The sequence below is a fragment of the Podarcis pityusensis genome, assembly GCF_964106645.2.
Source record: "Podarcis pityusensis genome assembly, chromosome: 17".
NCBI lineage: Eukaryota > Metazoa > Chordata > Lepidosauria > Squamata > Lacertidae > Podarcis > Podarcis pityusensis.
Window position 1 is genome coordinate 7416824 of NC_138042.1, and position 27693 is coordinate 7444516.

At 48.4% G+C, this 27693-nt stretch overlaps 2 protein-coding genes across 12 annotated transcripts in view; one reads left to right on the top strand and one right to left on the bottom strand.

Annotated features, from left to right (window-relative positions):
* CC2D1A (coiled-coil and C2 domain containing 1A) overlaps nt 1–3472 on the top strand; it is a 62196-nt gene extending 58724 nt beyond the window's left edge. For 2 of the 3 annotated variants that reach the window (XM_080988068.1, XM_080988069.1), the window contains exon 30: nt 1332–3472. In XM_080988068.1, the coding sequence (XP_080844194.1) occupies nt 1332–1352 (21 nt within the window). In that variant the 3' untranslated portion in view covers nt 1353–3472. The remainder of the gene's footprint in view (nt 1–1331) is intronic. The other variant, XR_013981004.1, reaches the window with a different exon arrangement.
* On the bottom strand, nt 3336–25285 carry PODNL1 (podocan like 1). 9 transcript variants are annotated; one of them, XM_080988138.1, is made up of 12 exons: nt 24394–25276; nt 23045–23095; nt 17229–17477; nt 16013–16106; nt 15560–15624; nt 13859–13968; nt 12708–12864; nt 11622–11737; nt 10793–11450; nt 8279–8427; nt 5664–5832; nt 3336–4604 (listed from the first exon to the last, which is right to left on the bottom strand). In XM_080988138.1, exons 1-11 carry the CDS (start codon nt 24676–24678, stop codon nt 5682–5684), a joined length of 2085 nt encoding a protein of 694 aa, XP_080844264.1. In that variant the 5' UTR covers nt 24679–25276; the 3' UTR covers nt 3336–4604; nt 5664–5681. The 9 variants fall into 9 exon arrangements, 8 of the variants coding, with proteins under 8 accessions (XP_080844264.1, XP_080844263.1, XP_080844269.1 ...); XM_080988137.1 differs by having other exon boundaries at nt 17229–17480; XM_080988143.1 differs by lacking the exons at nt 23045–23095; nt 24394–25276 and adding an exon at nt 20012–20144 and having other exon boundaries at nt 17229–17480.
* Nucleotides 25286–27693: the final 2408 nt, after the last annotated feature.

The following is a 27693-nucleotide window of genomic DNA, read 5'->3' on the forward strand; positions in this document are numbered from 1 at the left end:
CTGGTCCTGCCTTCACTGATCCCCTGGTCTTTTGCAGGGTGACTGAGGTCTCATCCAGACTGCCTTTTGTGTCATGTTTCTAGGCACAGGTCTGGGATTTAAAGCTCCATGTCCGAGCATTTTTGGTTTGTTTTTTATTTTTGTCCCGGCGCTTTCCCCAGGAAAACCCACATTTTACTGCTGAATTGGAGCAAGTGGCAATCTGCAGAAAACTCCATTGCCATTTGCTCCAATTCAGCAGGAAAATGTGGATTTCCCCAGAGAAAATGCCTGGACAAAAAAAGAAAGAAAATCGCTTGAACATGGAGTTTTAAAGAGCAAACCTGTGCCTGGAAAGCATGCTGCAACAGAAAGTCTGGACGAGGCCTGGGAGAGCTTTCTGGAATGATTTTAAGCAGTGCCGTCAAATTGAGCACCTGCAGCAGCACACAGCTGGAACTTTCTGGCTTGTTTGGCGCTGCCGCCTCTCTAGGTGGTTCGTTTCCCAAATCGCTTTTGGGCAGAGTGCTCTGTGGACTGAGGCGCCCTATTCCCCCTTCTGTTGTCCCTCTCTGAAGACCTAGATCCTCGTGATTCAGAATGTTTCCTCCACCTCTCCCAATGTTAAGGACTGCATGACTTGAATGTGCTCATTTTAAAGCCCTTGACAGCTTAGGACCAGGTGATTTACGGGATCCACCACCTATCTCCATGTGTACCTGTATATTAAGATCTTCTATGGGTGCCACTGCCATGGGAAGTAAAGGGAGAAAGGCCTTTTCCGTAGTGGCCCCTCAGTGTTAGCATGCTCTTCCCAGAGGGAGCTCTTCTGGCACCTAGGATGCTGTTGTCTCTTTGGCATCTTTTTGTTCTAAGCTTCTTAGTTTGAATTGGATTCTGTCGTTTTGTTATGCTGCTTTGAGATCTGCATTGCAACATTCACTGTTTTTATTGATTTACTTCATATATTCACCCCCTTTCCTCCAAGAAGCTCTGGTGGCAGCTTATGATGATTAATTAGACTTATTGGCTGCTTGTTACTCAACAGTATGCAGCTTTGCTTTCCTTTTTTGTGGCCCACCCTGGAAATTTGATGAGAGGGCAATCTATAAATGTCCAGAATCAATCAATGGTGCTCTTGGTGCCAAGGCTGGGGGTCCTGTGGTCTTCCAGGTGTTGCTGGCCTACAGCTCCCGCCATCCCTGACCATTGGCCCTGCTGACCAGGTGCTGGGAGACCAACAGCACCTGGAGGGCTGCCGCAGGTTCCCCTTCCCTGGTTTGTGCCCTTCCTTTTCCTGAAAGAGACCATGGTGGCAGAAGCACTGACTGGCAAACCCATTTGCCTTTCAGCTGCAGAAGTTTCGCAAATGAAGAAAGTGGCGGAAATGTGGAAGTCTTGGAATCGCCGGGTCAAGCAACTGCTCTCTTCCTACGTGGCCTTTTCCCCGCTGCAGGAGAACGGGGGTTTGGAGAGCAGGGTGGGGAGGGCTCCATGTATGCTGATGGACCGGCAATGCTGCAAAGCACCTCTGGCGGTGGGCTCTTTCTAGCCTTTGCTGGGTAAATAAGAATGAATGGAGACTCCTTTAGTTTCCCCATCAGTGGAGCAGGTTATGTGACACTGCTAGCTGGAGACAATCCATGTGACGGTTGCCTTGGCACTCTGTCCTCTGGCTCAGCCCAGCCTCCCCAAGGTCCATAATGAGCCACTTTCTCAGCAGGGAGAAGGGAAAGAACCCCCCTCCCTTTCTCCTTGTTTTCCCAGCTGCTCTAGCGGCAGCTGCTGGGTGCACCCTCATTTACAGCTTGAAACAGGTTTAGCTCCAATGGCTCCCCACCGCATAGTAACCTGGGAGTGATAGTTTTGAGAGAGTGCTGAGTAGAAAAGCCCCTTGATGGAACTTCAGTGCCCAGAGTTCCTTGGTCCAGAGTTATTGTGTCAGCAAGAGAGAAGCTTGCAGCTCTCTTAAACTTGCACTGCAGATATGCTCAGAGCGTCTTGCCTCCTCCGCCCCAGAGAGAAGGCCCCACATCATTCAACATGCACCGAATTGACTCATTTAGGAATTTGGCACCTTCTAGTATATCCCCCAGCCTATGTGGTCTGCACTCAGCTCAATGGCCCCTTTGCTGCCCCTCTATGCCTTCTACATCAATCCTCCATTGCACCAGGCACTTTGCACCTATACCTCTCATGAGCTCTGCTTGTTTGCCCTTCTATGGGTTTATTTCTTTGGGGGCTGTAGAGAGCTAATAGCTCGCAGCTTTTAACTGACCTGATCCCTCCTGAGTGGCCAAGAGGACCTAGCAGGACGCTGGCGTGACGCCTTGCTTGCCGGCTCCCGTGAGAGCCCAGCCTCTGAACCTACTTTGGGTTCCTTCAGATGTCTGTGGTGGAAGACCCTGCAAAGAGGGCATCCTTCTTGACCAGCATCTGCCCCTGCTATATGTGCGGCCCATTTCCAAGTAAGAAAAATGACTGAGCTCAACGACTGTTGCTGGGTCTTGATCTCTGAGAGGGCTGTCTGCTTTTTTAAATTATTGTTGCAATTAATGTTACTGCCTTTGGGCTGCCAAAGGAAGAAACACAGGGCTGAGACTACCTGCCCCTGCTAGAGAACAGCATAAGAGACAGGTGAGGGAGAGCATAGAGGCGGCTTCCGTCCCCCAGCAGCGGCCTGTTGACAACTAGGTTGCTCAAGCGCCAGCTCTGTTCTGGTGCGCAGAGACTTGTAAGACACAGTCCATTGGCTGCAGCTTGGAGCAGGGCTTGTGCTGGCCCCTGGCCCAGACCATGTGTCATTCCTGGTGGGGGGTGGTGTTAAGTAATTGCCAGTTTCTTGGCGTGTTGGATGGAGTATCCCGCATCCTGTCTGTAGTCCCTGCAGTTGGGGGAGGCATGTTGCTGTAGTCTGTGGGGTGTCCTCTTTCTGCACTGGGGCACATTGGTGTGGCCTTGTGGGGGGTCTGGGCTCCCCTTGGGCAGCTGGAAATGTGACCTTTTATGAAAGTGTTCTGTTTCCTATATTAGGTTAAAGATGTTTTAAAGGGTAAGAAATTAACTCAGGGTTGCTGCTGCTCAGGATGGTTGAGGTGACGAGCTGCGGGTGAGATCTTGCACTCCTGCCCCTGCCCAATTCCTTTTTAAACCAAAATTTAACTTCTCACGTCCCTGGACAGAGGAACGATAAAGGGAAACAAATGCTCCAGGCAGCCTTTCTTTCCTGACCCCAATTCTTACCACCCCCTCTTTGGTATTAGGGAAATTGGATTTTTATACAAGTGCCTACCTCCATGGTTGTTGCTCAGCCAGAGGCGTTGAAAGCCAATGCTAAAAACCAGAGGCCGTGAATCTGACTGTGTTACGGCTTTTATTTTATGCTTGGAGTGACATAAATATATAAAGTTTTTAGGGTGGGGGGAGTTCTAAAAACCTCTGTAAAAAGACGTACTGAAATCTTGCACCAATAATAAACCTTGTTGAAACCTCATTTTCTTCTGGGTTGTGTTGATTGGGTCATCTGGGAAATGAGACGGTCATTCATGTGGAATCTTGCAAGTCATCCCTCTTCTCACTTCAAACTGAAACATCTCTTGCTTCCCAGCAATCTGCAAGTAAGGTGCAAACTGCGCCCCCCACAAAAGCCCTAGCACAATCCACTAAGCCAACATTAGTTTCAAGTGAGATGAGATGGTGTGGAGGACAGAGAGAGGAGGGTGGCCTTGAAAAGCAGGTAGACGTTGACTTTCAGGATGAATAAAGTCTTTCCTGGTTCCCTACATGGATTCCCTCGTTCCAGCTGTGACTCATGTGATCCTGGCTAGGGTGATGTTGCCTGGCCTTTCTACAGGGGAAACCAAAGGCTTGTGATGAATCTGGGCTCAAACCCCAGTTTCTTAACTATGGAGCCTCCCCTCCCCATGTTGTCTTGAGATTTACTCAAACATTTGCCCATGTGGGGCATCCAGAAGCTGCCGGCTGGTTCTGTGTGATGGATTCTATTCATCTCCTCCCTTGCGAAGAAGAGCTGGACCGGCGCTGGGGCTTGTGACACGCAGAAAACAAGTTTGCATTTACTCTAAGGGATAAACTTGGTTGTCTAGATTAGGTAACACCTCTGTCACCCAACAGGGACGGTTTGGGTGCACCTGTTTGAGGAGCAAGGCAGAAGAAGGAGTAGAACATAGGTGCCCTGGCGGATGCTTGCGTTGTCCTAAGCAACTCTGTTTCCAAGTAACGGGAGCCAAGCAGGGGCACGCAAATACCTTTAGCTAGCCTTGGCTGCCTCTTTGGTCCTAGTCCACGGAAACTTCAGCTTTGCCAGTGCCGTTGCTTAGCCCTAGGCTAAACACAGATCCATTGAAGATCAGGCTCCAGAAGTAGCTAGAATTGGAGAAATCTTGTATCTTCATCTTGTCTCTCTCGACCTGAAAAGCTGTAGCTGAGTCCTGCACCTTAGAGAAGCAGACAGGGCATACTGTAGAGGCTCTGCTCTGTGCAACTGGCTGAAGGACAAACACTGGGCAGTGCAAACCTCTCCAGAAGGCTGCAGGTGGGCTGAGTCATCCTGGTAGAGATGCCCGAGGACAGGCAGCGGTAGAAAGGAAGTGTAGGATGGTGATCTGCAAAAGAAAGAGGTTCTGTCAGCTGGATCTGACACCCCCCAGAGGATGACCATGTTCATAATGACAGTGGGGACATCATGTAGCCAAGACACTAAAAGCAAGTCCTCTTTTTAAAGTGAGCACACACAACACTGTCATCCAGTCATTCCTATTTCATATTTTCCTTTGGTTCTTCTGTCTTTTCTCAGAACACAGACTTTTTCAGAATGGAAAAGGAGCACATTCTCCACAGGTGTTGATGCCTTTAGAGTTACTCTTCTGGGCAATGATCACAGCTGTGGGCACATTTTTCTTACTGCTTTTGTGGTGGTCACCATTTTATGATCAATAAAATTGATACTTTATACTATGAGCTTTTTATGAAAGAAGTACCGTATAACACTATAACATTATGGTGTTGTTGTCATATTGTGTCTTCTTTGGCGATCACTCATAGCTGAGTAAGATTGTCTTCCATGAACACAGTCTTAACAGTGAGTCTGTAAGTTACTGTGGAGGCCAATTCTAGATCCACACATCCTTCCACTGTGGGGACATAGGACAAAAAGGAGAAGTCCCGCCCAGAAACCAGAGTTGTGTAATATTGTGTAATATTGCTATAACACCACAGTGAATTAGCATTTTAGTGTGTGATGTTCTAGCACTTTTAAAAAGTCCCAGAAAAGTGTTTTAGCAAAAGCTCAATTTTTAAATATAAAAATGGAGTCACAAAATGGTGCCCAACCCAAGCACTATAGTGAATGTGTGCTAAGCAGCAGATGGCTTCACCTGCAGCAGCTATACTGCACCTACTGGTCTTGATGGAAAATAGTGGGCTATACCTGTTTCTAACCACTTGCTCCTGCAGAAGCCAAACTAATGCTCCAGCCCTTGTGCAGTTCAGCACAGAGCTTGTGTTAGTCACAAATACAGCAGACGTGTAATACAAGTTTATGTTTGGAGAGCTTCGGATCACTACGTTCTTAGTGGTCAACAATCCCAGCAAAAGCTGGAAACTAGAGTGACTTAGTTTATGAAGTCACATTGCCACAGCTTTGCCACAGCTCAAAGGCTAACCTGTTCTAGGCAACCTCCTTAGGTACCCATCTGGGTGCGGACCCAGGGCCCAGCTTGCAGCAGAGAGATGGTGATAGGTTCTGGATTCCCGGTAGTGTCTACTACCTCCAGCAGTTTCAGGTCTGCAAATGCAGCTTCCGACACGTTGGCTGCCAACAAACGGTTGGATCTAGAAAACAAAGGAGGATTTGTGTGTGAAATGGGGAAAGCGCTGATATGTGAGCGTTTGTTTTTTTAAAAAAACAACTACAACACAGTTCCTGGAACTTTGAAACAGCTCCAGAGGATGGATTTAATTCAAAGGAGTCAGAAATGTGATACTGTCACAGCACAACCCTATGCATGTTTATTAGGAAGCGAGGTACCAACTTGACTGCAAATGTGTACAGCCGTAACGCTGTCTGTAGCAGCAGTATCTGCTTTTCTCAGTTGCCATCCATTTTCTGTTAAATGGCCTTTCCAGTTGGTGGACTTCTCAAATTAAAATATAGCTTGTAACTTTTACTCTTTTTAATGAATTTGCTGGTTTACAAAGGTTCTGAAATCCAAACAGGGCTTGGAGTTTGAGGAATTCTGGTCCAAATATATTTTGAAAGTGCTGCGTGCATATCCAGTAAATTAAATACGTATTCATTCATGCTGTTTTAAAGCACGTTTTTCTTTCCGTATGACATTTCCATGCTGCCCCAGATTGTAAAGTTCTCTGGGTGCTTTATAGATAGGTCTTCCTTGTCGTGTCACCAATCAACCAATTGGAGCTGTGACTGGCCAGCTGCTTCTCCAAACAAGGAACTGGTTTTCCCTGAGCAGAGTTCAGGAGACTGCCCAAGCAGCATCACCACTCAAATTAGGTACCCCTGTATCTAAATTTACTTAATGAAATCTGTGACCAAGATCCAGATAAACTCATTGTGGCGATCACACAGGGTCCCTGGACATTTCACCGTCTATTGATCCCTGTGCCACCACTTTATTTCTCGCTGCCGCCACCCAGGCCCTACCTGGTACAATACTGAGTCCAGTCAGGGTTAAATTGGAACATAAACCTCTGTTTATTTATTGCAGTTTAACAAGCGTGAGGTTTCATAAACTGTATCGGTCAATTACATTCATGGGGTGCCTATCCAGACCTATAACTTCCACTACCTGCTCTCACTCACTAAACCACCTCTCAGATATTTACTTGTCTTCCTAGCTCCTAACTGTTCCTGACTCAGCTTATTTCGCTACACTAACTCAACCTACCCACAAACTCTATCCCAATTCACTCCCACTCCAACCAACCACCCAACGAACTCTCTTCATCCCTTCCAGAGCTGGTTTTATAGTCCCTCTGACTCCAACCCCCCTGGGTTCTGATTGGGTAACCTGTTTAACTATTTCACCACCAGCACTCTCATATGTTAACATCACACTCATTATCTTCTGTTCAGAGTTTTGATTCATGTCAGCAAGCAGCACAGTATTTGTGGAAGCGGGGAGGGGACAGAAAACGGCCCTCACTCAACAGAGAAAGCAACACCTATTATGGTAGACACAATGAAAGGTTTCCTGCTTCATGATGAGCAATCATTTATTTTCTAATGCAGAATGGATTGTTTTTCTTTTATGCATTTTGTATTCCCATTTTGTATTTTTATTTTGTGAACTACACTACGATCTTTGGATGAAGGATGATATGCAAATCTAATAAATAAGAATAAGAATATAAAATCTCTTATCAACGTCCTATGAAATATCTGGTATTATATGGCTCATATATACACAGTTTGTATCAGTATCATAATTAACTGCAGAGTCCAACAACATTTTATTGGGGGGGGGGTTTACAACTACTTTTCCATCTAGTTCCAGTCACAATTTTTATGTTCACTATTTCTGTTTTCGTTTGTTAGTAAATGATTTAACGTTACAGTGAATGTCCAACACCTGCTGAAATCTACAAATGCACAGATATACGGATATACTGACAGGTATCAGTTAGTGAGGGGGGTGGGAGAGAGAGAGATGAAATGTCCTGCCACCCACTTGCTATGGGGATATTTTGGGCTGAACTATGTATGATGCTCAGTCACATAGAAGTTTGTCCCAAATGTTTTATCATCCTCTTTTGAAGATGTTAAAGTGAAGGTGAATATATGACTCTCAGCCTCCTGCAAAAACTCAAGATGCAAGTCTTGGAAAGGAAGTAAATTTTTCAGGGGTTAAAGGATGGAGTAACAGTGGTTCCTCTCCATGAATAACAAATCAGAATTAGTGTGCAAAATTGCAGAATAAATTGTGCGAAGTACTCAAACAGAATAAATTGTGCGAAGTACTCAAGCAGGTACTCTAACTTTTCTTGGTGTAGAATTTGGCTTGCATTTCTGCAGATTTCAGGTGTAGACTAAATGTGCAAAGAACACAGGCATGGCATTTTGTTTGAAGCATTCCACCTTTAAAATATAGACAACAGCAATTCAGACCCCTGGATTACATTGTAGTTTAAAGCGCAACAAACACACACACACACACACACACACACCCTTCCTCCTTTATGAGCAGTGGGCATGTAAAATAATCTCCATATCTGAGTGTCTATCCAAACTCTTGTAGTCAATTGTCATTTCCCTTACCTGAGAGTGATGACACGGATGTTGGGTGCTGTGAGGAAGGCCTCAGCCATAATGACAGCAATCCTGTTATGCTGCAGGTATAGATATTCTAGTGATTCTGGTAGGTCTGGTGGAACATAGGACAGCTCATTATAGCTCAGATCCAGGAGCTGGGAAAGCAAAATCAATAAAATGTTGGAGTCCCAGAGATTCCTGCCAGATCTGGAGCATCATTAAGGGCAGCAGGTACTGGACATAGGCAGATCTGACCTGGGCTGTGAGTGACAACACCACAATCATTTGGTTTTCTTCTATACGCACCACTGAAATCAGCTGGAGTGGCATAAGAGCACTGTAGCCCTAAGTTGGCCAGTGCAGGAGAACAACTGGTAGTTCCCCTTAGTGCAGGCATAGGCAAACTTGGCCCTCCAGATGTTTTGGGATTACAACTTCCATCATCCCTAGCTAACAGGACCAGTGGTCAGGAATGATGGGAGTTGTAGTCCCAAAACATCTGGAGGGCCAAGTTTGGCCATGCCTGCCTTAGGGCTCAAACTTAGTTCCATGCTTCTAGCATCCAAATGCTTTAAGCAGGATTTGTAGGAGCCATACTCTTGCCTGTGTTCTGAGAGTTACTCAAACAAAAACTGAAAGAGAATGGGCTTATCCACACTTACCTTTCCTTGGCTCTTTCCAGGCATCGTCCGCCCCTTAAATCTCTGTGTCTGAGCACCCTTCTTTTTTGCTCCAGATCTTTCACTGCGAAAACCTGCTCTTTAAAGCTCAGTCAGGGCAAATGGCAATCCATGGAGACCCTGAACTGACATTTGCTCCAATTGAGCACTAAAGAGCATGTTTTCACAGAGAAAGCATGGGGGGTGGGGATAAAATAAAACTGCTCAGACACAGAGCTTTTAAGCGTGGACCTGTGCCTGGAAAGAGCAGGGCGAAAGGTAAGTGTGGATAAGCTCAGAGTCCAGTAGCTGGGAGCAGAAGCCCACATTAGCGGGAGAACAGTCACTATAGAAACATGCTGAATTTTGAGTACTTTTAAGCAGGGGCTTGAGGACTAACAGAGCACATGCAATTATATTGCAGCGAATCCAGGTTTTAGGCATATTCTGAGAGAGATAAAACCCATGTTTCTCTAGGGAAAAGCCATCATAGAAGACCAACATCTGCTGTCGTTTGTGTGTTGGCAAAACTCACATTGCACAGCACAAAACTGATATGCCAGACTTTTCAGAGAAATGAAATAATTCCTTTGCTGGTTCCATTGGATGCATCTAGCTCACAAGCCCCCTGCCCCCACAATCGCCAGCATACAATATTCAGAGGGAGAACTTGCATCATCTGTGTATGGAGAGTCCTCGTCATGGTCATGGTTAATAGTTGTCATCCTACATGAATTTGTCTAATCCCTTTGCAAAGTGTGAAGTCGTTGCCATGGCTTGTGCCAGTGCATCCTGCAAATTTGTCTTGCATTGTGTGAAGAAACACTTCCTCTAGTCTGCCCTGAACTGACAGCAATTCAACTTCTTTAAGGTAAAGGTAAAGGGACCCAGACCATTAGGTCCAGTCATGACTGACTCTGGGGTTGCGGCGCTCATCTCGCTTTATTGGCCGAGGGAGCCGGCGTACAGCTTCCGGGTCATGTGGCCAGCATGACTAAGCCGCTTCTGGAGAACCAGAGCAGTGCACGGAAATGCCGTTTACCTTCCCACCGGAGCAGTACCTATTTAACTACTTGCACTTTGACATGCTTTCGAACTGGTAGGTTGGCAGGAGCAGGGACCGAGCAACGGGCGCTCACCCTGTCGCGGGGATTCGAACTGCCGACCTTCTGATTGGCAAGTCCTAGGCTCTGTGGTTTAACCCATGGCACCACCTGCGTCCCTTTCAACTTCTTTAAAGGTACCCCTGCACGTACGGGCCAGTCTTGACTCTAGGGTTGTGCGCTCATCTCACTCTATAGGCCGGGAGCCAGCGCTGTCCGCAGACACTTCTGGGTCACATGGCCAGCGTGACAAGCTGCATCTGGCGAGCCAGCGCAGCACACGGAACGCCGTTTACCTTCCCGCTGGTAAGCGGTCCCTATTTATCTACTTGAACCCGGAGGTGCTTTCAAACTGCTAGGTTGGCAGGCGCTGGGACCGAACGACGGGAGCGCACCCTGCCGCGGGGATTCGAACTGCCGACCATGCGATCGGCAAGTCCTAGGCGCTGAGGTTTTACCCACAGCGCCACCCGCGTCCCGCTCAACTTCTTTAGGTGACCCCCAAATTCTAGGCAACATAGGAGGAGAAAAATATGCTTTCCTTAGTAGCTAAGGACAAAGGCCCTGCCTTACACTTGTTCCCGCTTTTCCCAGGATGGCTCCTGGTTTCCATGCAGATCTCCCCATGCCCAGATTAGGAAAAGATCCAGCCCAGAGACTGTTTTACTGTGGAGCCTTAGTTGTGTTATTGTTGTCCTAAAACCAGCTTCTGAGCCACTGGAGCACACAGAAGGGCACCTGCCTGCCGGCAGCCTCACCTTGAGTCCATGCAGCTCTTGCCAAGTGCCTGGGTAGATGCCGCTGATCTGCAGGCGGTTGTGGGCCAGGTGTAGCTCCTTGAGCATCGTGAGGTTGACCAGCCGCTCTGGAGAGAGGGAGTTGAGCTGGTTTTTCTGAAGATTGAGGACCTGAAGGCTGGAGGGGAGCCCCGCCGGCAGGAGCGTGAGCTGGTTGCCCGAAATGTCCAGGGTCTCCAGGCGCCTCAGTTTGCGGAAGGCCAGGCGATGGATGTGGGCGCTGTAGAGATGGTTGTAGCTGAGATTGAGCTCAACCAAGGCGTAGGTGGCCGCAAAGTCCTGCAGCCCAATGTGCGCAATCTGGTTGTGCAGCAGCATGAGGGAACGGACCCTGCGCGGAAGTCCGGGCGGGACATGCTCCAGCCGGTTGTTGTACATGTGCAGCGTGTGGAGGGAACGAAGGCGGGCAAAGGCCTCGGGGTGGACTCCCGAGGCGGTCAGGGCGTTGCTCTGCAGCAGGAGGTACTGGAGACCCCGCACACGGCTCAGGCGCTCGGGGGGCAGGTGGCTCAGGTGGTTCCGGCCCAGGTGCAGGATTGCAATGTTTGGGGGGAGGCCGGCAGGCACCTGCGTCAGGTTGTTGTTGGAAAGATCCAAGTACTCCAGGCTCTTCAGCCGGCTATAGAGAATCAAGAGCTGAACATTAGGAGACCCGCCAAAGCAGCATCCGCTCTCCTGTAGTCTTCCAGTTCCCCAGAGCTGGCCACGGGAAACCCAGCAGCCCTGGCTCTTGGCTCCGTCACTCATACCCACCAGGGGAGCCCCATTAAAAACAAAACAAAACAGTCACCTGAAGGTGGAGGGGTCAAGACCATCATTGGACAGGTTGTTGTTCTGCAGGTAGAGCTCCCGGAGGCGCCACTGGCTGCTCAAGGCCCCTTTCGGGATGCGGGAGATGCGGTTGTTCTGCAAAGTGGAGCCTAGTGGTTAAGGAGGATCCCCTCCACTGCTCCCACCCCACCAGCCTAGGCGTTGGGTTGTGAATAGATGCTAAGAGAGGATATATTTTTTAGATATTATCTTTCCATTATGTCAGGGAGCAAAGATTTGCCCTTTTCTATTTGTAGGGAGTTGTGTGTGAGGTTTATTGTTAGAGTTTTGTTTTTGTTTTGTAGGGAAGTAAAACACACCCACCCACCCTATTGAGTAAAACTAAAAACCAACTATTTGGGGGCAGGCCAGCGGTAGAGTAAATGTGAGTAAATGCCATTGAACTAAGTGGGATTTGTTTTTCACTAAACATCTGTGAGATTAAGGGCAAGTGTCTTTGAAAATGTTCTAAATGAACATAAGGTAAAGGTAAAGGGACCCCTGACCATTATATCCAGTCGTGACCGACTCTGGGGTTGCGGCGCTCATCTCGCTTTATTGGCCGAGGGAGCCGGCGTACAGCTTCCGGGTCATGTGGCCAACATGACTAAGCCGCATCTGGCGAACCAGAGCAGCGCACAGAAATGGCGTTTACCTTCCCGCCGGAGCAGTACCTATTTATCTACTTGCTTTGACGTGCTTTCGAACTGCTAGGTTGGCAGGAGCAGGGACCGAGCAACGGGAGCTCACCCCATCGCGGGGATTCAAACCACTGACCTTCTGATCAGCAAGGCCTAGGCTCTGTGGTTTAACCCACAGCGCCAATCCAATTCCACAACTGGTGGGGCTTGGCACTGAAGAGTCAGGCAAACAAAGGCTCTGGGTTTAGTACTCCAACTTTCCTGTCCTAACTGCTGGGCCCCATTCTCCTTGAGCTAAAATCTGGGGCTCCCGACTCCCCTTCTCTCCCTCAGCTCCCCTGTTCATGGATGGGCTCTGTTCTCTTGACTGCCTGAAGCAAGCCTCTGCTTCTATACCATCCAGGTGGGGAATCTCAGCTGCCAACCTGTAAGTGGAGGCGGACGATGGCACGGGGCAGGTTCTGGGGCACGTAAGTGAGCAGGTTGTTGGAGAGGATGAGGGTGCTCACGGCATCGGAGCCGTTGAAGGCATCAAAGGGCAGACCTGTGTTGTTCAGCTGGTTGTTGTGCATATAAACAGACCTGTGGGGGGAAAGGTAAGGGACAGGTTAGGAGTGCCACCTCGTGGGCTGGCCTCATTGAGTCCTTGGGGCAGCACCCCATCCTGGATCTAAATGCTATCTGTTATGTACTGAAGTTCTCACCCTGGGCCAGCAGGGGGATACTGTAGATAGTTATGCAAATAAGGGATTGAAAGTGACGTTCAGTGATTGGATAGTTTTAGAAAATTGTTACAGTTACGTTGTACTGGAGCTCTATATAAGCAGGCTGACTGAACCCTTCAGTTTAGTTCTGTTCTGGCCTGTGAATAAACAAGAGCTGTCTGAAGAATCGCTGTGTCGTCTGATATGAAGAATCGCTGTGTCGTCACCCACAACTTAACACTATCCCCTGAGCTTGACACTGGGCTGGTGATCCTGAAGGAAGAGCATCTTCTTTTCCTAAAGCAAAGTCTTGCTGCAATCCTTGGCCTCTATAATGGGTCAAGCCTGATTCACACAGCACATTCTTCATATGTATACCTGCATCTAAGAATTCCCTAAGAACCCTCCCACCTCCAATTTTATTTTGATATAAGGCAGCTGTTTGTGGCTTTAAGGCTGGATTGGGGTCTGGGGGGGGGGGACAAGGGAGAGGATAGCTGCTTCACCCTTTCCCTGCCAAGCATTTGTGTGCTCTCTCCAAGCTCTTTTCCTCCCTGGGGGAACCCCATAGGTCACCCTGCTTCCACCCTACCCGCAAGTGAGAAATAAGTAACCTGATGTAAGGGGAGCAGTAGAGGGTGCCTCTGAGCAGATGCAGAGTGCCTTTCTTCCTCATTTCATAACCTCAGCAAGCCTCTTGAGCAGAGGGTGTGGCTTCTAGCTGTCTCTGATTTTCAGAAAGTAAAGTACAGTATAACTTTCTCTCTTACTGGGATCCCTGTAATAAGCAATATCATGCCAAAGGGTGTCTGCCAACACTCTGTGGTCTTGCTTATGTTGGAATGTGCACCAGTCCTCTGTCCCACTTTTACCTGAGGCCAGGTTTATGCCCAAAGGTAAATGGGTAGACACGAGTCAGGTGGTTTGCTGCAAGGTCCACGATCCGCAGAGTGCTGGGTAGGAGCTGCGGCGCCACCGAAAGCTGGAAATAAACACATAGATTCACAAAATAATAAAAGGTGGAAGGGACCGCAAGGGTCATCCACCCTGAGATGCAGAAAGATGTTGAACTGACTCCAGCTTCCTACATCCACACCCACCCATGGCCTGTTCAGAGGGGAAGCAGCCAGAAACATAGCAGCCTAAGAACTGGCCGGCTAGGCCCAGCCACACATCAGCAGAAAGGTCCTTTCAGATTTCAAAGTGGTGGTAAAACATGCAGCCTGCTTGCCTGCTCCGTGGAAGACTCAAGGAGAAAATGCAAAACCACGTTTTAGAACTGTGTGCCATAGCAAGAACAAGCTTCCCACATACAGAAGCTGTTTCTCAACATTCCAGTACCCTCTAGAGCAAGGTTTCCCAAACGTGGGTCTCCAGCTGTTTTTGGACTACAGCTCCCATCATCCCTTGCTAGCAGGGCCAGTGGTCAGGGATGATGGGAATTGTAGTCCCAAAAACATCTGGAGATTCAAGTTTGGGAAACCTTGCTCTGGAGTGAACAAGAAACAGGACGGGGCTACGCAAACAGGAGCAGGCTTGATTCCCAAAGGTGCTGGGATACCAAGCATGATAAACACCTCAGTGCTATCCTTGAGTGCCCCCCTTTGCTTCCTTTCCATGGAAGTGAATGGTTCCCATTATTCCCTCTCAATGGAACTCACTTTTGAGTGGACAGATTCAATCCCCTCCCCAGCCATGTGAGGGGCATTCAGCCTAACTTATCTTGTAAGGTGGTAGAATGGGATGTGCAAACAAACATATATGCACATTGTTTTTTATATTGTAAACTGTCCTGTGATCCTCTGATGAAGGGTGGTATAGAAATTTAATTAATTAATTATAATATAATACACACACTGAATAACGAAGAGTCATAACATGATTATCTTCACATGGTCTCCTAACTGTTTCAGTGAACCTACAAGGCAATATATTGAATTTTTCATGCATAGCACTTCTCTTACAGAGCCGATCACACATATCTCAAAACATCCTTCCATAAGGACTTGTGCATTCCTGGAGGGTGAATCTTGGGTGCTGCTCTGAGCTCACGTAGGGCAAGATAAAAATGTAATAAATTATCCCCAATTACACCTGCTTTGAATGATCACTGTTCTTACTTTTAATATATTGGAGCTTTGCACAGAAATGTCAAAGATGTCGTCTTGCATTCTGTGACCCTTTTTCTCTATATCTAGGCATGTATTTTTTGGCTGCCCCTCTGGAATTTACTAATGTGTTTTTGCTCCCTCTCACAATATCTTGAAGCATCTCAGATACATATCCAACAAAGATGGAAGCATTCTGAAAAAGATGTGCAGAAGGCAAGTGCCTGCTGGTGGCTGAGATTCTTGCAAATAACGCTGGACTGGAACACAGATGGGAAACCTCCCAATCTCCCCACGTAGATGTTATGGAACTCCAGCTCTCATCAGCCCCAGCCAGGAATGATGGGAACTGAAGTTCAGCAACGTATGGGGTGCAACACCTTGCCTACCCATCCTTTAGTGAATCCTACCAGCAACAGAATTCAGTGGCTATGAAGATCAAACCCTTCCTAAAACACAACTCACCTTATTGTTGGCCAGGTAGATGTACTGAAGCGATTGCAGGGACTCAAAGGCTTCATCTGGGAGACCTTTAAAACGGGACACATCAGAAAAAGGCAGATTTGGGATTCATGCCCTCTACCGACTCTACCCACAAGATATATGCCCAAGCAGCAGCAGTGATGTTCTTGCGATCTCTTGCTGGTTCACGTGCAGCCAGCTCTGGATCTGAAGGGGGTTGCTAATTAATAGCTCCTTCATTTGGAGCACCACAACTCCAAGGGATGGAAGGGCCAAAGACTGAGCATGAACCGTTTCCTTACAACAATCAACCCATCCACTTCTCAAGGGAACAAGCATCTTTGGTCAATTAGGAGACAAGTATTCATGTATTGGAGGGAGGGGCTGAGGGTCCCCTGAAAAGCTAACAATCCTTCAAAATGCCAGGGAACACCCTGCTCTCTTGGGTCTGCTCACCTTCAGAGGTGATGTGGTTGTTGTGTAGATTGAGGGTTCTCAGGCCAGCCAGTCGGGACACCTCATTGTAGGGCAGCTCCTGCAACTGGTTGTTCTGCAGAAAGAAAACCAGCAGGTGGTCAGAATGAGTGGCCAGGCATTCACATGGACTCTGATCTGGGTGGCTCCTGATCTCCTGCAGTTCCATACTTCCTAGGCAAAAGAAAGCCCATTGCAGAAAGTTACCGTATTTTTCGCTCCATAAGACGCACTTTTTCCCTCCTAAAAAGTAAGGGGAAATGTGAGTGCGTCTTATGGAGCAAATGGCGCTGCACAGAGAGGTAGAGCTGCGCTGAAGGGGCACTGCGCAGCTCTCACTCTCTGCGCAGCGCCTGTCCTGCGAAGCCAGAGGAGGAACAGAAGGGTCTCCTTCTGTTCCTTCTCTAGCTTCGCTGAAGGGGCGCTGCACAGTTCTCCCTCTCAGAGAGGGAGAACTGTGCAGCGCCCCGTCAGCGATGCGCCTGTCTTGGCTTCTGCCTTAGCCATACGCAGCCTCTTCGGGCAGGGGAAGCCTTAATCCCGCTGCCCTGAAGAGGCTTGGCGCGGTTATCCCAGAAGCCAGATCCCTCTTGCTGTTCTGGCTTCTGGGATTCAGAATAATTTTTTCTTGTTTTCCTCCTCCCGAAACTAGGTGCGCCTTATGGTCTGCGCGTCTTATGGAGCAAAAAATACAGTAACTCTTTATTGTCAAAGGTAACACTTGCTGTTGCTTCTACAGCTCTGGATACACCAATCTAGTGTCTAGGCAGCTATTCCCAGGCCCACACTCTATGGAGCAGTTGCAGCAACTAGGGACCGCTCCCCCTCCACCCATTTATTTACCTTCCACTGACAGGCTGCACACATGCAACTGGAGACTATGCCTGTGTGGAAGCTGCCTTTGCTCTTCCCGCTTCAGTACTCTCCTGGTTCTGGGAGACAGTGGTGCAGGAGAGGGTAGGGAAGCACCCACCCCTTCCCTTGCTTGCCTCCTCTTCCTCCAGCTCTGAAGCTCCCCCTACCTTGGATTCTTGCCTCCTGGCTTGTACAAGCCCCCACAACCCACTGCCCTCATCTCTCGAGTCAGACTCCAGCCCCTCTTCCCCCCAGTGCACAGTCCTCAACATCCTGCCAGCCCCTGACATACTCCCACCCAACAAGGCCACCCTCCGCTTCTGCCCAGGATCCCCTCCACCACCTGCAGTGAAAGATGCAGGGTGCCTGCAGAGATATTGCTGGGGAAGATGTGCAGGTCAAGGCCACCACAGTCCACTGTCTCTTCTGCTGGGCAGGTGCAGTTGGCTGGGCAGCCAGGCACGTTCTGGGCTGGGATGCCTCCCATGGGCTGGGATGTCGCCAGCAGCAGTTCGTCGTCATCAAGGCTGTCGAGCAGGAAGCTGCAAGGGATGCTTGCCAGCAGGAATAGTAGAAGACGGCCACTGCCCAGCTGCTGGGGGCAGAGGTCAGGGCTAGTCAATAGGGGCTCTATACAACCATCCTGCGCATGCTTTTCTCTCAATGCTTCCCCTGTCTGCTTCACCAGGTAGGCCAGGAAGCCCCGCTTCTCTCCCCACCCCCATGATCCCCACTGGAAATGCAGACAGAGCCCCTTAAAACTATGGAAACGCCTCATTTATTTGGAGGGGGGAGATGGAAGGCACAAGGGGGTGCTTGTCTCTTCCAGCGGGGAGCTAGGCGAATGAGTGTGCTGCATGGGGGACGGGAGAAGCACCGCATGGTGGCAAAATGAAATAAAACAGGGCAGCCTGTGTTGTAAATGTTTGGGTAGAGTTCCTGTGCATGGGGAAGGGTGTCAAAGATGTGTGTGGGCTCGTAAACGGTTGCTGACTAGTGAAGGTGGGGTGCCTACTCACAAACTGCCGTGCAAACCAGTGGCTTTATTGGGCCAGCATTTATTGGGGGAAGAAAACTGAATAGTTTGAGCCTAACAAGCCTGAGAGCTGGAGCTGAGGAACAGGATGTGGAATTGTGCATGGGGGGGGGGGAGCGGCGAGGTGGGGGCGGCAGGGAGGATGGATGACTGGGAGCATTCAAAGGGTTCCTCTGGCCTGAGGTTGCCTGAATCCTTTAAATCACTTCCCCACTCTCGTCCCAGCATGCCCCATTCAGGACAGGCCCAAGAAGTGGAAGAATCCATACGTCATCGTTTCCTATCAGTTAAGTCAATGCACAGCCCCATTAAAATGAATGGGAGCTGAGCTTTGTGGTCCTGAAATGGGTTCAGGATTGCCCATCAGAAAGCAGAGCTGCCCGGCAATCCATCTCCACCCCTAATCTGTGGCATTCTTCTTCTTCTTTGGTGATCACTCGTAGCCGAGTAAGATTGTCTTCCATAAACACGGTTTTAACAATGAGTCCAAAAGTGACTGTGGAGGCCAATTCTGGATCCACACGTCCTTCCACAGTGGGGGCATTGGTTTCCGGGCAGGAGCTGATGAGCGCTTGATAGCACAACCAGTCACATGGGCTGGTAATATTTTCAGCAGCCCCTTAATCCGAGAGTTGTTGCCCAGAAGACACTCTTACTCTGGAGAGAGCCCTGGGCTTGCACTTCTGAGGTTGTACAGAGCAGCTGCTTTCAGAAGCAAGTAGTCTCAAGAGGCAGTGTGCCTCTGAACGCCAGTTGCTGGCCATCCCAAGCAGAGAGAACACTGTTGCATTCAGCTCCTGCCTGTGAGCTTCCCATAGGTACATGCTGGCCTAGACTAGCCTTTCTGCCCAGTCCAGCAGGACTCATGTTTTTAACCATCTCTGCTTGGTATTCTTCCCTCCACATAGATGCCAACTAAAAAATTTGAAACGTATTGCCACAGAAATACAGTGACTTTCCAAGGTGCTATAAGAATACACTAAACCAAGGAGAATGGATTTTAGGGATCAAACAGCCCAGAAGGAGGGGAGGGGAAATGCTTTCCAAATGGACCTTAAAATGGCACTATCTGTATCCCTGTGGCCAATACTGGAGGGACCCAATGCCATTCCAGTGGCAATCTGGTACCTCTGGCCAGCTGGCAGGGCAGGAGGCCAGTTTGCCCCAAGGACGAGGGGTTATGCCCTTGGCAAGGTGCGCCTGCGTTTGCGTTCAGCTCCTTTGGGAATTCTTTCCAGCATGTCTGTAAATCGATCTTGGGAACCATAGAAGTCTGCTCAAAGCAGGAAACAACCAGTCCTTGTCTCCTTACCACCGGACACCAGTCTGTCAAACAGAAGAGACAGAAGCTAGAAGCCCTTGGTTCTGAGCCAAGGAGTCTTGTCTGCTTGTTAGCTTTCGCTTTTATATTCAGAAAAAAGAAGAAACAATATTTGGAAGTACGTTTCTCCTCCTTACCCTTCTTCCCGCGCCACACACTTTCTGTGTCTTAACATCATGCAGGAATAACAATAACAATAATCATATTAGAAACTCATCTCCACGACAGAAAGGGCTGCACATGTAAAGCATCATTATCATAATCAACAACCACCACCACAACCTGCCTGCTGCGCGGTTGTTAAAGACGCAGGAGACAACGATTTCCCTTCCTAATCAAACCCAAACAGAAAGCATACCTGCAGCATCCATTAATGCTGAATAACCCTAGGTTTCGGGCTGGACAACCGTTAACCCACGCGGTGGCCCCTTTGCACCCAGGCGCAGCATGCACACGACCTTTCCGACCCCGCGCGACACGGGTCTTAACTCCCCGGCATCCCGGGCGCCTCCCACGCGAAAGGGGCAACTCCCCCCCCCGCGCCCGTCTGGGGACCTCCCCGCCTCTCGGCCCCTCCGCGTCGCCCCCTGCCGGCGCGCTCCGGGGCGCCCGGGTCCCCCCTCGCTCACCATCGCCCTGCTCGGCTGGAGCCGCCTCTCCGCGGGAAGATGCCGCGGGTCGCGAATGGGATCCACAGCCGCGCGGGGCGACACCCCTTGCCCTCCCCGCTGGCTCGCTCGCTCGCCTTCCTTTCCCTTCTGAAACCAACCTCTTGCTGCGGAGGAGCCCAAGGAGCGCAAGGGGAAGGAGCCGGGGGAAAGCCCTCCCCTTTCTTCCCCAAAGGCAACCGGGACGGACCTGTCGCCGCTGTTTCTGCGTGGGAGTGGGGCGGAAGGGGGGGGGGAGAGAAAGAATTGTTGCGTCTCCTTGTTTTCCATCCGATCAAAGTTAAGACGGGCTATTGCATAACGCTGCCTCCGCGTAGAGAGGTGGGTGAAATGCCAGCGAGGCGCAACGCTCCAGGGGCCGATCAATTGCACCGCGCCCGCGGGCTGACTGCTTTCTCCGTATCTTTCTCCAGCGCCCCCACCTTAGTCCTCGTATCTCCTCCAGTTAACCTGTCAGCAGCGGCACCCCGCGCTCTCCCAGGACTTTCAAGGCTGGTCTTACTTGAACACCTAAGAAAAACATGAGATTTGGCACAGGGAACAGTGTGCCCCCTGACCATGCTCAGAGGGCCCCTGCTGTGGTTTCAAGCAAAGGCCGCTGCAAAGCTCACAGAGTCAAATATCAAACTTGCACTGTAAAAATTAAGTCAGGATAAGATTAAGGATTAAACCACAGAGCCTAGGACTTGCCAATCAGAAGGTCAGCGGTTCGAATCCCCATGACGGGGTGAGCTCCCGTTGCTCAGTCCCAGCTCCTGCCCACCTAGCAGTTCGAAAGCACGTCAAAGTGCAAGTAGATAAATAGGTACCGCTCCAGCGGGAAGGTAAAAGGCGTTTCTGTGCACTGCTCTGGTTCACCAGAAGTGGCTTAGTCATGCTGGCCACATGACCCGGAAGCTGTACGCCGGCTCCCTCGGCCAGTAAAGCAAGATGAGCACCACAACCCCAGAGTCGGCCATGACTGGACCTAATGGTCAGGGGTCCCTTTCCCTTTAAGGTTAAGGATATTACATCAAAGTTATCAGCTGCAATCTGAATGACAGACATTTGACCTTCAAAATTACTCCCCCCCCCCCACATGCCCACCTCCCAGGACACTTACAGCACTTCTCTGGAATATCTGCATGTTTGCACTTCAGACCCACACACCAGCAATCAGTTTTTGGGACTGCAATTTGTTATCCAGTGGCTGCCACCAGCCTTCCTCTGCGGCTTTTTACCTTGGGAAGAGAAACTGCCAAACACTTAAAGACTACCTGGTTCCAGGGTCACAAAGTTAGGGCAAGTTGGGTTCCATTCTCTGTCCAGCTGCAAAATGCCCCGATTTTATTCCCCCTGAACAAACTGGAGGAATCGACAGGATGATTGTCATGGTCCAGGTCACGGGCGATCGAAGTCCCAGCTGGGGATGTCGGGACCGGGGGCAAGATGGCAGGGTGGGAGCAGGAACGGGAGTCCAGAAGCCAGGAGTTGGGAAGCCAAGAGTCCGAGGGTCAGAGAGCTGGGAGTCAAGAAGCCAAGGGTCCAGAAGCAAGGAGTCACAAAGGCAGGGGTCCGAGGATCAAGGAGAAAGGAGTCACAAAGGCAGGGGTCCATGGAGCAAGGAGTCAAGGAACCAAACACAGCAAGGCAGGGAACATGTTGCTGTGGCAAAGAGCTGAAGGGAAATGCTGACCTTATATCCCTTCCCAGCTCTTGCCACCAGGTGCTGTGAGTTACCAATCGGCCTCACCTGTGCGGTCGAGCCTTGCCTCTCCAGAACAAACTTAGGAAGGCCCCAGTCCTGGTCACAGGGCCTGGCTCCTGCACGCACATGACAATGATGCCCACACGCTTTAACAGGGTATGTGGACCATGATATAAACAAATTCGTTTCTGTTATTATCCTTGCACTAGCCCATTGTTTATATCCTGCCTTTCAGGATGCAATTCCTTCAAAGGCAGCTTATATTAAACTACATTTTTAAACTACCACAATAAACAACAGCAACGTATAAAAAGTCATCCTTCCCACAGGGCACTTAATGGTAGAATGTGTCTGTCTTGAAAGGAGACAGTCCAGATGGAATAGTTGCCAAGGTGGTCTTCACCTGCCTCCCTCTCTCTACTGGGCTCCTTACACATTCAAAGCACATTTCCCTTCTCAAAGAATTCTGGGTACTGTAGTTTTTTTATTCTTACTGTTATTAATAATAATAATAATAATAATAGTAATAGTAATAGTAATAAAATTTGTATACAACCCTTCATCCAAAGATCACAAGGTGGTTCACAACATAAAAACACAAAATTAAAACACAAAATACATAATAAACACTTTTAAAAGGTCACAGAATGTTATCAGCCCAAGGCCTGGTTATAGAGAAATGTATTTGCTTTGCGCCTAAAGGTATGTAATGAAGGTGCCAGGCAAGCTTTCCTGGGGAGAGCATCCTACAAATAGCGAGCAACTGCAGAAAAGGCCCGCTCTTGTGTTGCTGGCTTTCAGACCTCTCATGCAGGGGACACACAAAGAAGGGCCTCGGATTATGATCACAGGGTCCAGATGTAGGGAGAGGTGGTCTTTGAAGCACAGGTGGCAACCATTTTGCACAGGGGGTTCGTTCCTGGCTCCCCTGTGCATTGGTGGACGACGCATAAGTCCACTTCGCCCTGTTATGCTCCCATTCTGCCCTCTTCCAGATCCAAAAGGACCCAGGTGTCAGTGGTTGCGCATCAGTTGGGCACATGCAAAATGGTTGCTGCTTGTATTGTTAAGGGTTGCTGGGAATTGTAACTACAGCATGGAGAATTATTGGAGGGGGAGAATATGTCTCATGTGTGCTGTAAAGCTGTAGTGTTTACAAGCCCTGACTGTAGATAGCCCTGTGGTGTGGGGAAAAGTCCAACTGGAGCAGGTTCTGAGGTGGTCTTCATAGGAACATAAGACAAGATTCCTGGATCAGGCCTATGGCCCATCCAGCCCAGCATTCTGTTCTTCCAGTAGTTGATTAGATGCCAGTGGGAAGCCTGCACACTGGGCATGAACGCAACAGGAATCTGCCCACCTGTGATTCCTATCAACTGGTAATCTTCATTTGTCTCCCCATTCTTTACAAGGCTCCAAAAACGTATTGAGAGGGACTTGAACTCACTGAATCTTCAAGGAAAACTGGCTCTAGTAGAAAACTCAGAAATCGGGACAGCTGCAACGAAAACAGGAAGCTGAGTAGGCATTTATCTGTCTGTCATAACACTAAGGCACGAGGCCATCCAGTGAAATGGATGAGCAGTAGATTCAGGAAGGGAACAAGAAAGTACTTTTTCACACAATTTATGATTCACTTATGCAATTTGCTGCCATGAGATGTGGGGTTGGCTTAGGCTTAGATACAAAAAGGCTAGACAAGTTTATGCAGACAGAATGTGCGGCTTTATCAGCAGGTATTAGTCATGATAGGTGCTTAACAACAGCTTATATCTGAACACTAGATGCTAGGGGATTAGCAAAGGGTTGGGCTGTTGCCTTCTTGCCCTGCTGGAAGCAGGATGTTAAAGCAGAAGGAACTGTGGTCTGATCCAGCAGGACTGTATGCACTCTAGTCAACATCCCTTTAGAAAGACAACATCTGTGCCTTTAACAAATGTGCAGATATAGTGAATTTTGGATTGTGCGGCAGTAGCAGCACCATCGCAGAAAAAGCCAACTATAAAGTAACTTGCTTTGCCCCCAAAAGGAATATGACATTCTACTCAGATTTGTGATGGTGCAGTTTTAATAAAAACATACTTGTCTGCCCATCACTTTTCCCTACAGCCTTCTCATGTCCCCACTTTGGGGAGCCCTGAATTATGCAATGCAAGAGTTGGTAAACAAGAGCAGGTGGTTCTGGTTTTTCTGATTGTCATGCAAATTTATACAGCTCCGAAAGCAGATGCCAGGAATATTTCAGTGACTCTTGAAGGGATCACTTGTAGTTTCCCGTATGTCATTGGGATGAGATAGAGGAATTCTGTGAAGCCATAGACAGGGACTCACTTCACTCGGCCAAAAAAAAGCTTCCAGATTTGGCCCATGTGTAAGGCTTAATTTGAACCAGGGCTGAGCCCAAGACACGTGCATAGTTTCAGTGCTTTATTTCAGACAGTAGAATTTGTTTCAAAATCTAGTTCTGGGTATATCATTTTTCCTGGAACTCAATTTCTCTGTTGCTGCAGACAGCCTGCCTCAATGTCTTGACTGCATACTTCCAGCCTACCAGATTTTCAGACATAAAAGAATCTGATATGCAAAATTATCTAGGTTGGAGAAAAACAGAAGTGTTACAGGGCTGAACTTAACTTGGCAGCGAAAGGACAGAGTTCTTTGTTTGAAGACTGCCAAACAGTAACATCTGACTAGCTAGCTTGAAAGCACTATTTATAGCTTCCTTTCCTGGCTTGGCGTAAGTGATGGCTATATAAACACTTTTTTTGTTTATTGTTTTGTTATTGGTTCCCTCACCTCTTCCTTGTTATGTTTGCCAGCGTATTCAATTCTGTGCCAGGCTGGGGCACACGGCACAGCCAGGGCTCCATCTCCAGTTAGGATGACACCAAGGCACAATCGGAGCCTAAGAAGTGCTAAGATAAATAAAAAAGGAAGAAAAACAGGACATTTTAACTTTGCCCTTGCAAAATCTGAGATATAAACAGTGCCATGCACTTCAGTGAAAAGCACATAGGGCAGAATTACTGGGTTGGCGAGCTCTCTTGTCATCAATGGTTTTGTTTCTAGACCACCTGTCATCAGACGATTGCAAGGAAGAAAACAATACAAGAGCTTCTCAGAGCCCAGTAAGCAAGGAAAACTTGCTGGGTGCACATGTGGGGGAGGACATATAAATGGTTTCTCCGCTCCCCATTTATTTATTCATTCCCCTCCACCCCACATAAGGTTGCAATGGCGTTAAGTAAATTGAGCTCAAGTTGTGGGTTCACTGTATCATTTTCTTAGGAACTACAACTAATCCAGAATGCAGCAGCTAGACTGGTGACTGGGAGCGGCCGCCGAGACCATATAACACCGGTCTTGAAAGACCTACACTGACTCCCAGTACGTTTCCGAGCACAATTCAAAGTGTTGGTGCTGACCTTTAAAGCCCTAAACAGCCTCGGTCCAGTATACCTGAAGGAGTGTCTCCACCCCCATCGTTCAGCCCGGACACTGAGGCCCAGTGCCAAGGGCCTTCTGGCGGTTCCCTCGCTGAGAGAAGCCAAGTTACAGGGAACCAGGCAGAGGGCCTTCTCGGTAGTGGCACCTGTGGAACGCCCTCCCACCAGATGTCAAAGAGAAAAACAACTACCAGACTTTTAGAAGACATCTGAAGGCAGCCCTGTTTAGGGAAGCTTTTAATGTTTAATAGGTTATTGTTTTTTAATATTCTGTTGGAAGCCGCCCAGAGTGGCTGGGGAAACCCAGCCAGATGGGCGGGGTATAAATAAATTATTATGATCATGATTGTTGTTGTTGTTGTTGTTGTTGTTGTTGTTGTTGTTATTATTATCCAGACTCAGTGATTTGTCAATTTTTATTTTATCAAGAAGCCCTAGAACTTCATCTCTTGACACTTCTATTTGCCTCAATTCCTCAGACTTCCTTCTTGTGAAAGTTCAGGCCCAGGAATCTGCCCTATATGTTCTGCTGTGAAGACAGATGCAAAAAAACCCTTTAGCACACCTTTTACTCTGTTGTCATCTAAAGGTCCAACACCCCGCCCTAGCCAATCTCCTGCTACTAATGTATTTAAATGAATTTTTGTTGGTGGCATTCTTCATGTTTTTGTTTAGCAATGTGCTCCTCAAGTTCTTTTTTTAGCATCCCTTCAGGGGGTTTTAAAAGCAGATTTTCCAGCTGCACAAATTCTCTGTCAGACATCATGTCACACATGCACACATACACACAGTGTCAAATGAGCACACAGTATGCTTTGCTTACACCTGGGGCAGTTTCTTCATAGAAGTTAGTCATTCTCACTCTCATTCTCATCTACAGCAAAACCCAACTTACAAGTGCAAGGGCCACTTCCTGAAAATTATGTACAGTGGTGCCCCGCAAGACGAATGCCTCGCAAGACGAAAAACTCGCTAGACGAAAGGGTTTTTCGGTTTTTGCGTTGCTTCGCTAGACGATTTTCCCTATGGGCTTGCTTCGCAAGACGAAAACGTCTTGCGAGTTTGTTCGCTTTTTTCTTAAAGCCACTTGAAGAGGCGCAGTTGCGACGGACCGTGCTTCGCAAGACGAAAAACATCGCAAGACAAAAAGACTCGTGGAACGAATTAATTTCGTCTTGCGAGGCACCACTGTATCTATCTACTACTCTGCCTCATCAAACTTGTGCTGCCAAAATTGTATGTCTCAAGCAGTCTTCTTGGCCCTGGAAGTACTTTTCTTCATCTGAAGTACACATTCTGGCTGAACTTCTAATATTGTGGCTAAGAGAGCTTTTGAGGAAAACAGAATGAATGCAATTTAGATTGTGAACATTTAGGAGGGAGAAATAAGTCTTATATAGCATAAGTACTGTGAGTCACCTTGCTCTCTAAGTTCAGAATGAGTACAAATCTAAATAGCAACAAAAATGAAACAGAAAGCACGGGCATAGCCAGGATTTTTGTTGCTGGGGCAGAACCTCATATTTGTATTGATTTGTATTGAGTTCGGGGGACAGCTGTCCCCTGCCCCCCACTGGCTACACCTCTGGCAGAAAGTGTGTAGCCTTGTGGAATCCTAGATCAACATACTACTTGATGATAGCACTGAAATGATTTTGGGAATGGTGCATCCTAAAAGGTTAATGCTGTAGCATAGAATATTGTAATGCCATATGCTTTAGGCCAGGGGTAGGCAAACTAAGGCCTGGGGGCCGGATCCGGCCCAATCACCTTCTCAATCCAGCCCATGGACAGTCCGGGAATCAGCGTGTTTTTACATGAGTAGTATGTGCCCTTTTATTTAAAATGCATCTTAGGGTTATTTGTGGGGCATAGGAATTCGTTCATATTTCCCCGCCAAAAAAATATAGTCCGGACCCCCTGCAAGGTCTGAGGAACAGCGGACTGGCCCCCTGCTGAAAAAGTTTGCTGACCCCTGCCTTAGGCAGTCCCCCCCCCCCAAGTTAGTTATCAACTGTTGTGTGAATTTTAACTGTGAGAGCAGCAAGCATGTTGTGTGCTATGCTGCTGTCTGCCTCAGAGTCAGTCAGTAAATACTGATCAGTCTCAGGTACAAATTAATGTAAATATTCTTCAGTAATGTAAGTATTGGGATGCGGGTGGCACTGTGGGTTAAACCACAGAGCCTAGGACTTGCCGATCAGAAGGTCGGCGGTACGAATCCCCGCGACGGGGTGAGCTCCCGTTGCTCGGTCCCTGCTCCTGCCAACCTAGCAGTTTGAAAGCACGTCAAAGTGCAAGTAGATAAATAGGTACCACTCTGGCGGGAAGGTAAACGGAGTTTCCGTGCGCTGCTCTGGTTCGCCAGAAGCGGCTTAGTCATGCCGCTTATGACCCGGAAGCTGTACGCCGGCCAATAAAGCGAGATGAGCGCCGCAACCCGAGTCAGTCCCGACTGGACCTCTAATGGTCAGGGGTCCCTTTACCTTTACCGTAAGTATTGCCTGCCTGTCTTGTACATTCAATCTGACAAGAGCAAGTACAGCAAGTAAAAGTCATATGTAATTTTTAAATTTTAAAACCAAGTGTGTTGCATTGTTTTCTTCTAGGAGGGAAAAAGAGAACTACATATTCAAAAGGCCAAATGTCC

Coding starts and splice junctions, on each gene's coding strand:
- PODNL1 (XM_080988137.1), bottom strand. CDS start 24,678: ATGACAGGTGGTCTAGAAACAAAACCATTGATGACAAGAGAGCTCGCC. Junction 23,096..24,393: donor GCAAACATAACAAGGAAGAG/GTGAGGGAACCA, acceptor TTTTCGTTGCAG/CTGTCCCGATTTCTGAGTTT. Junction 17,481..23,044: donor CAGTTTTCCTTGAAGATTCA/GTGAGTTCAAGT, acceptor CTCTGCCCCCAG/CAGCTGGGCAGTGGCCGTCT.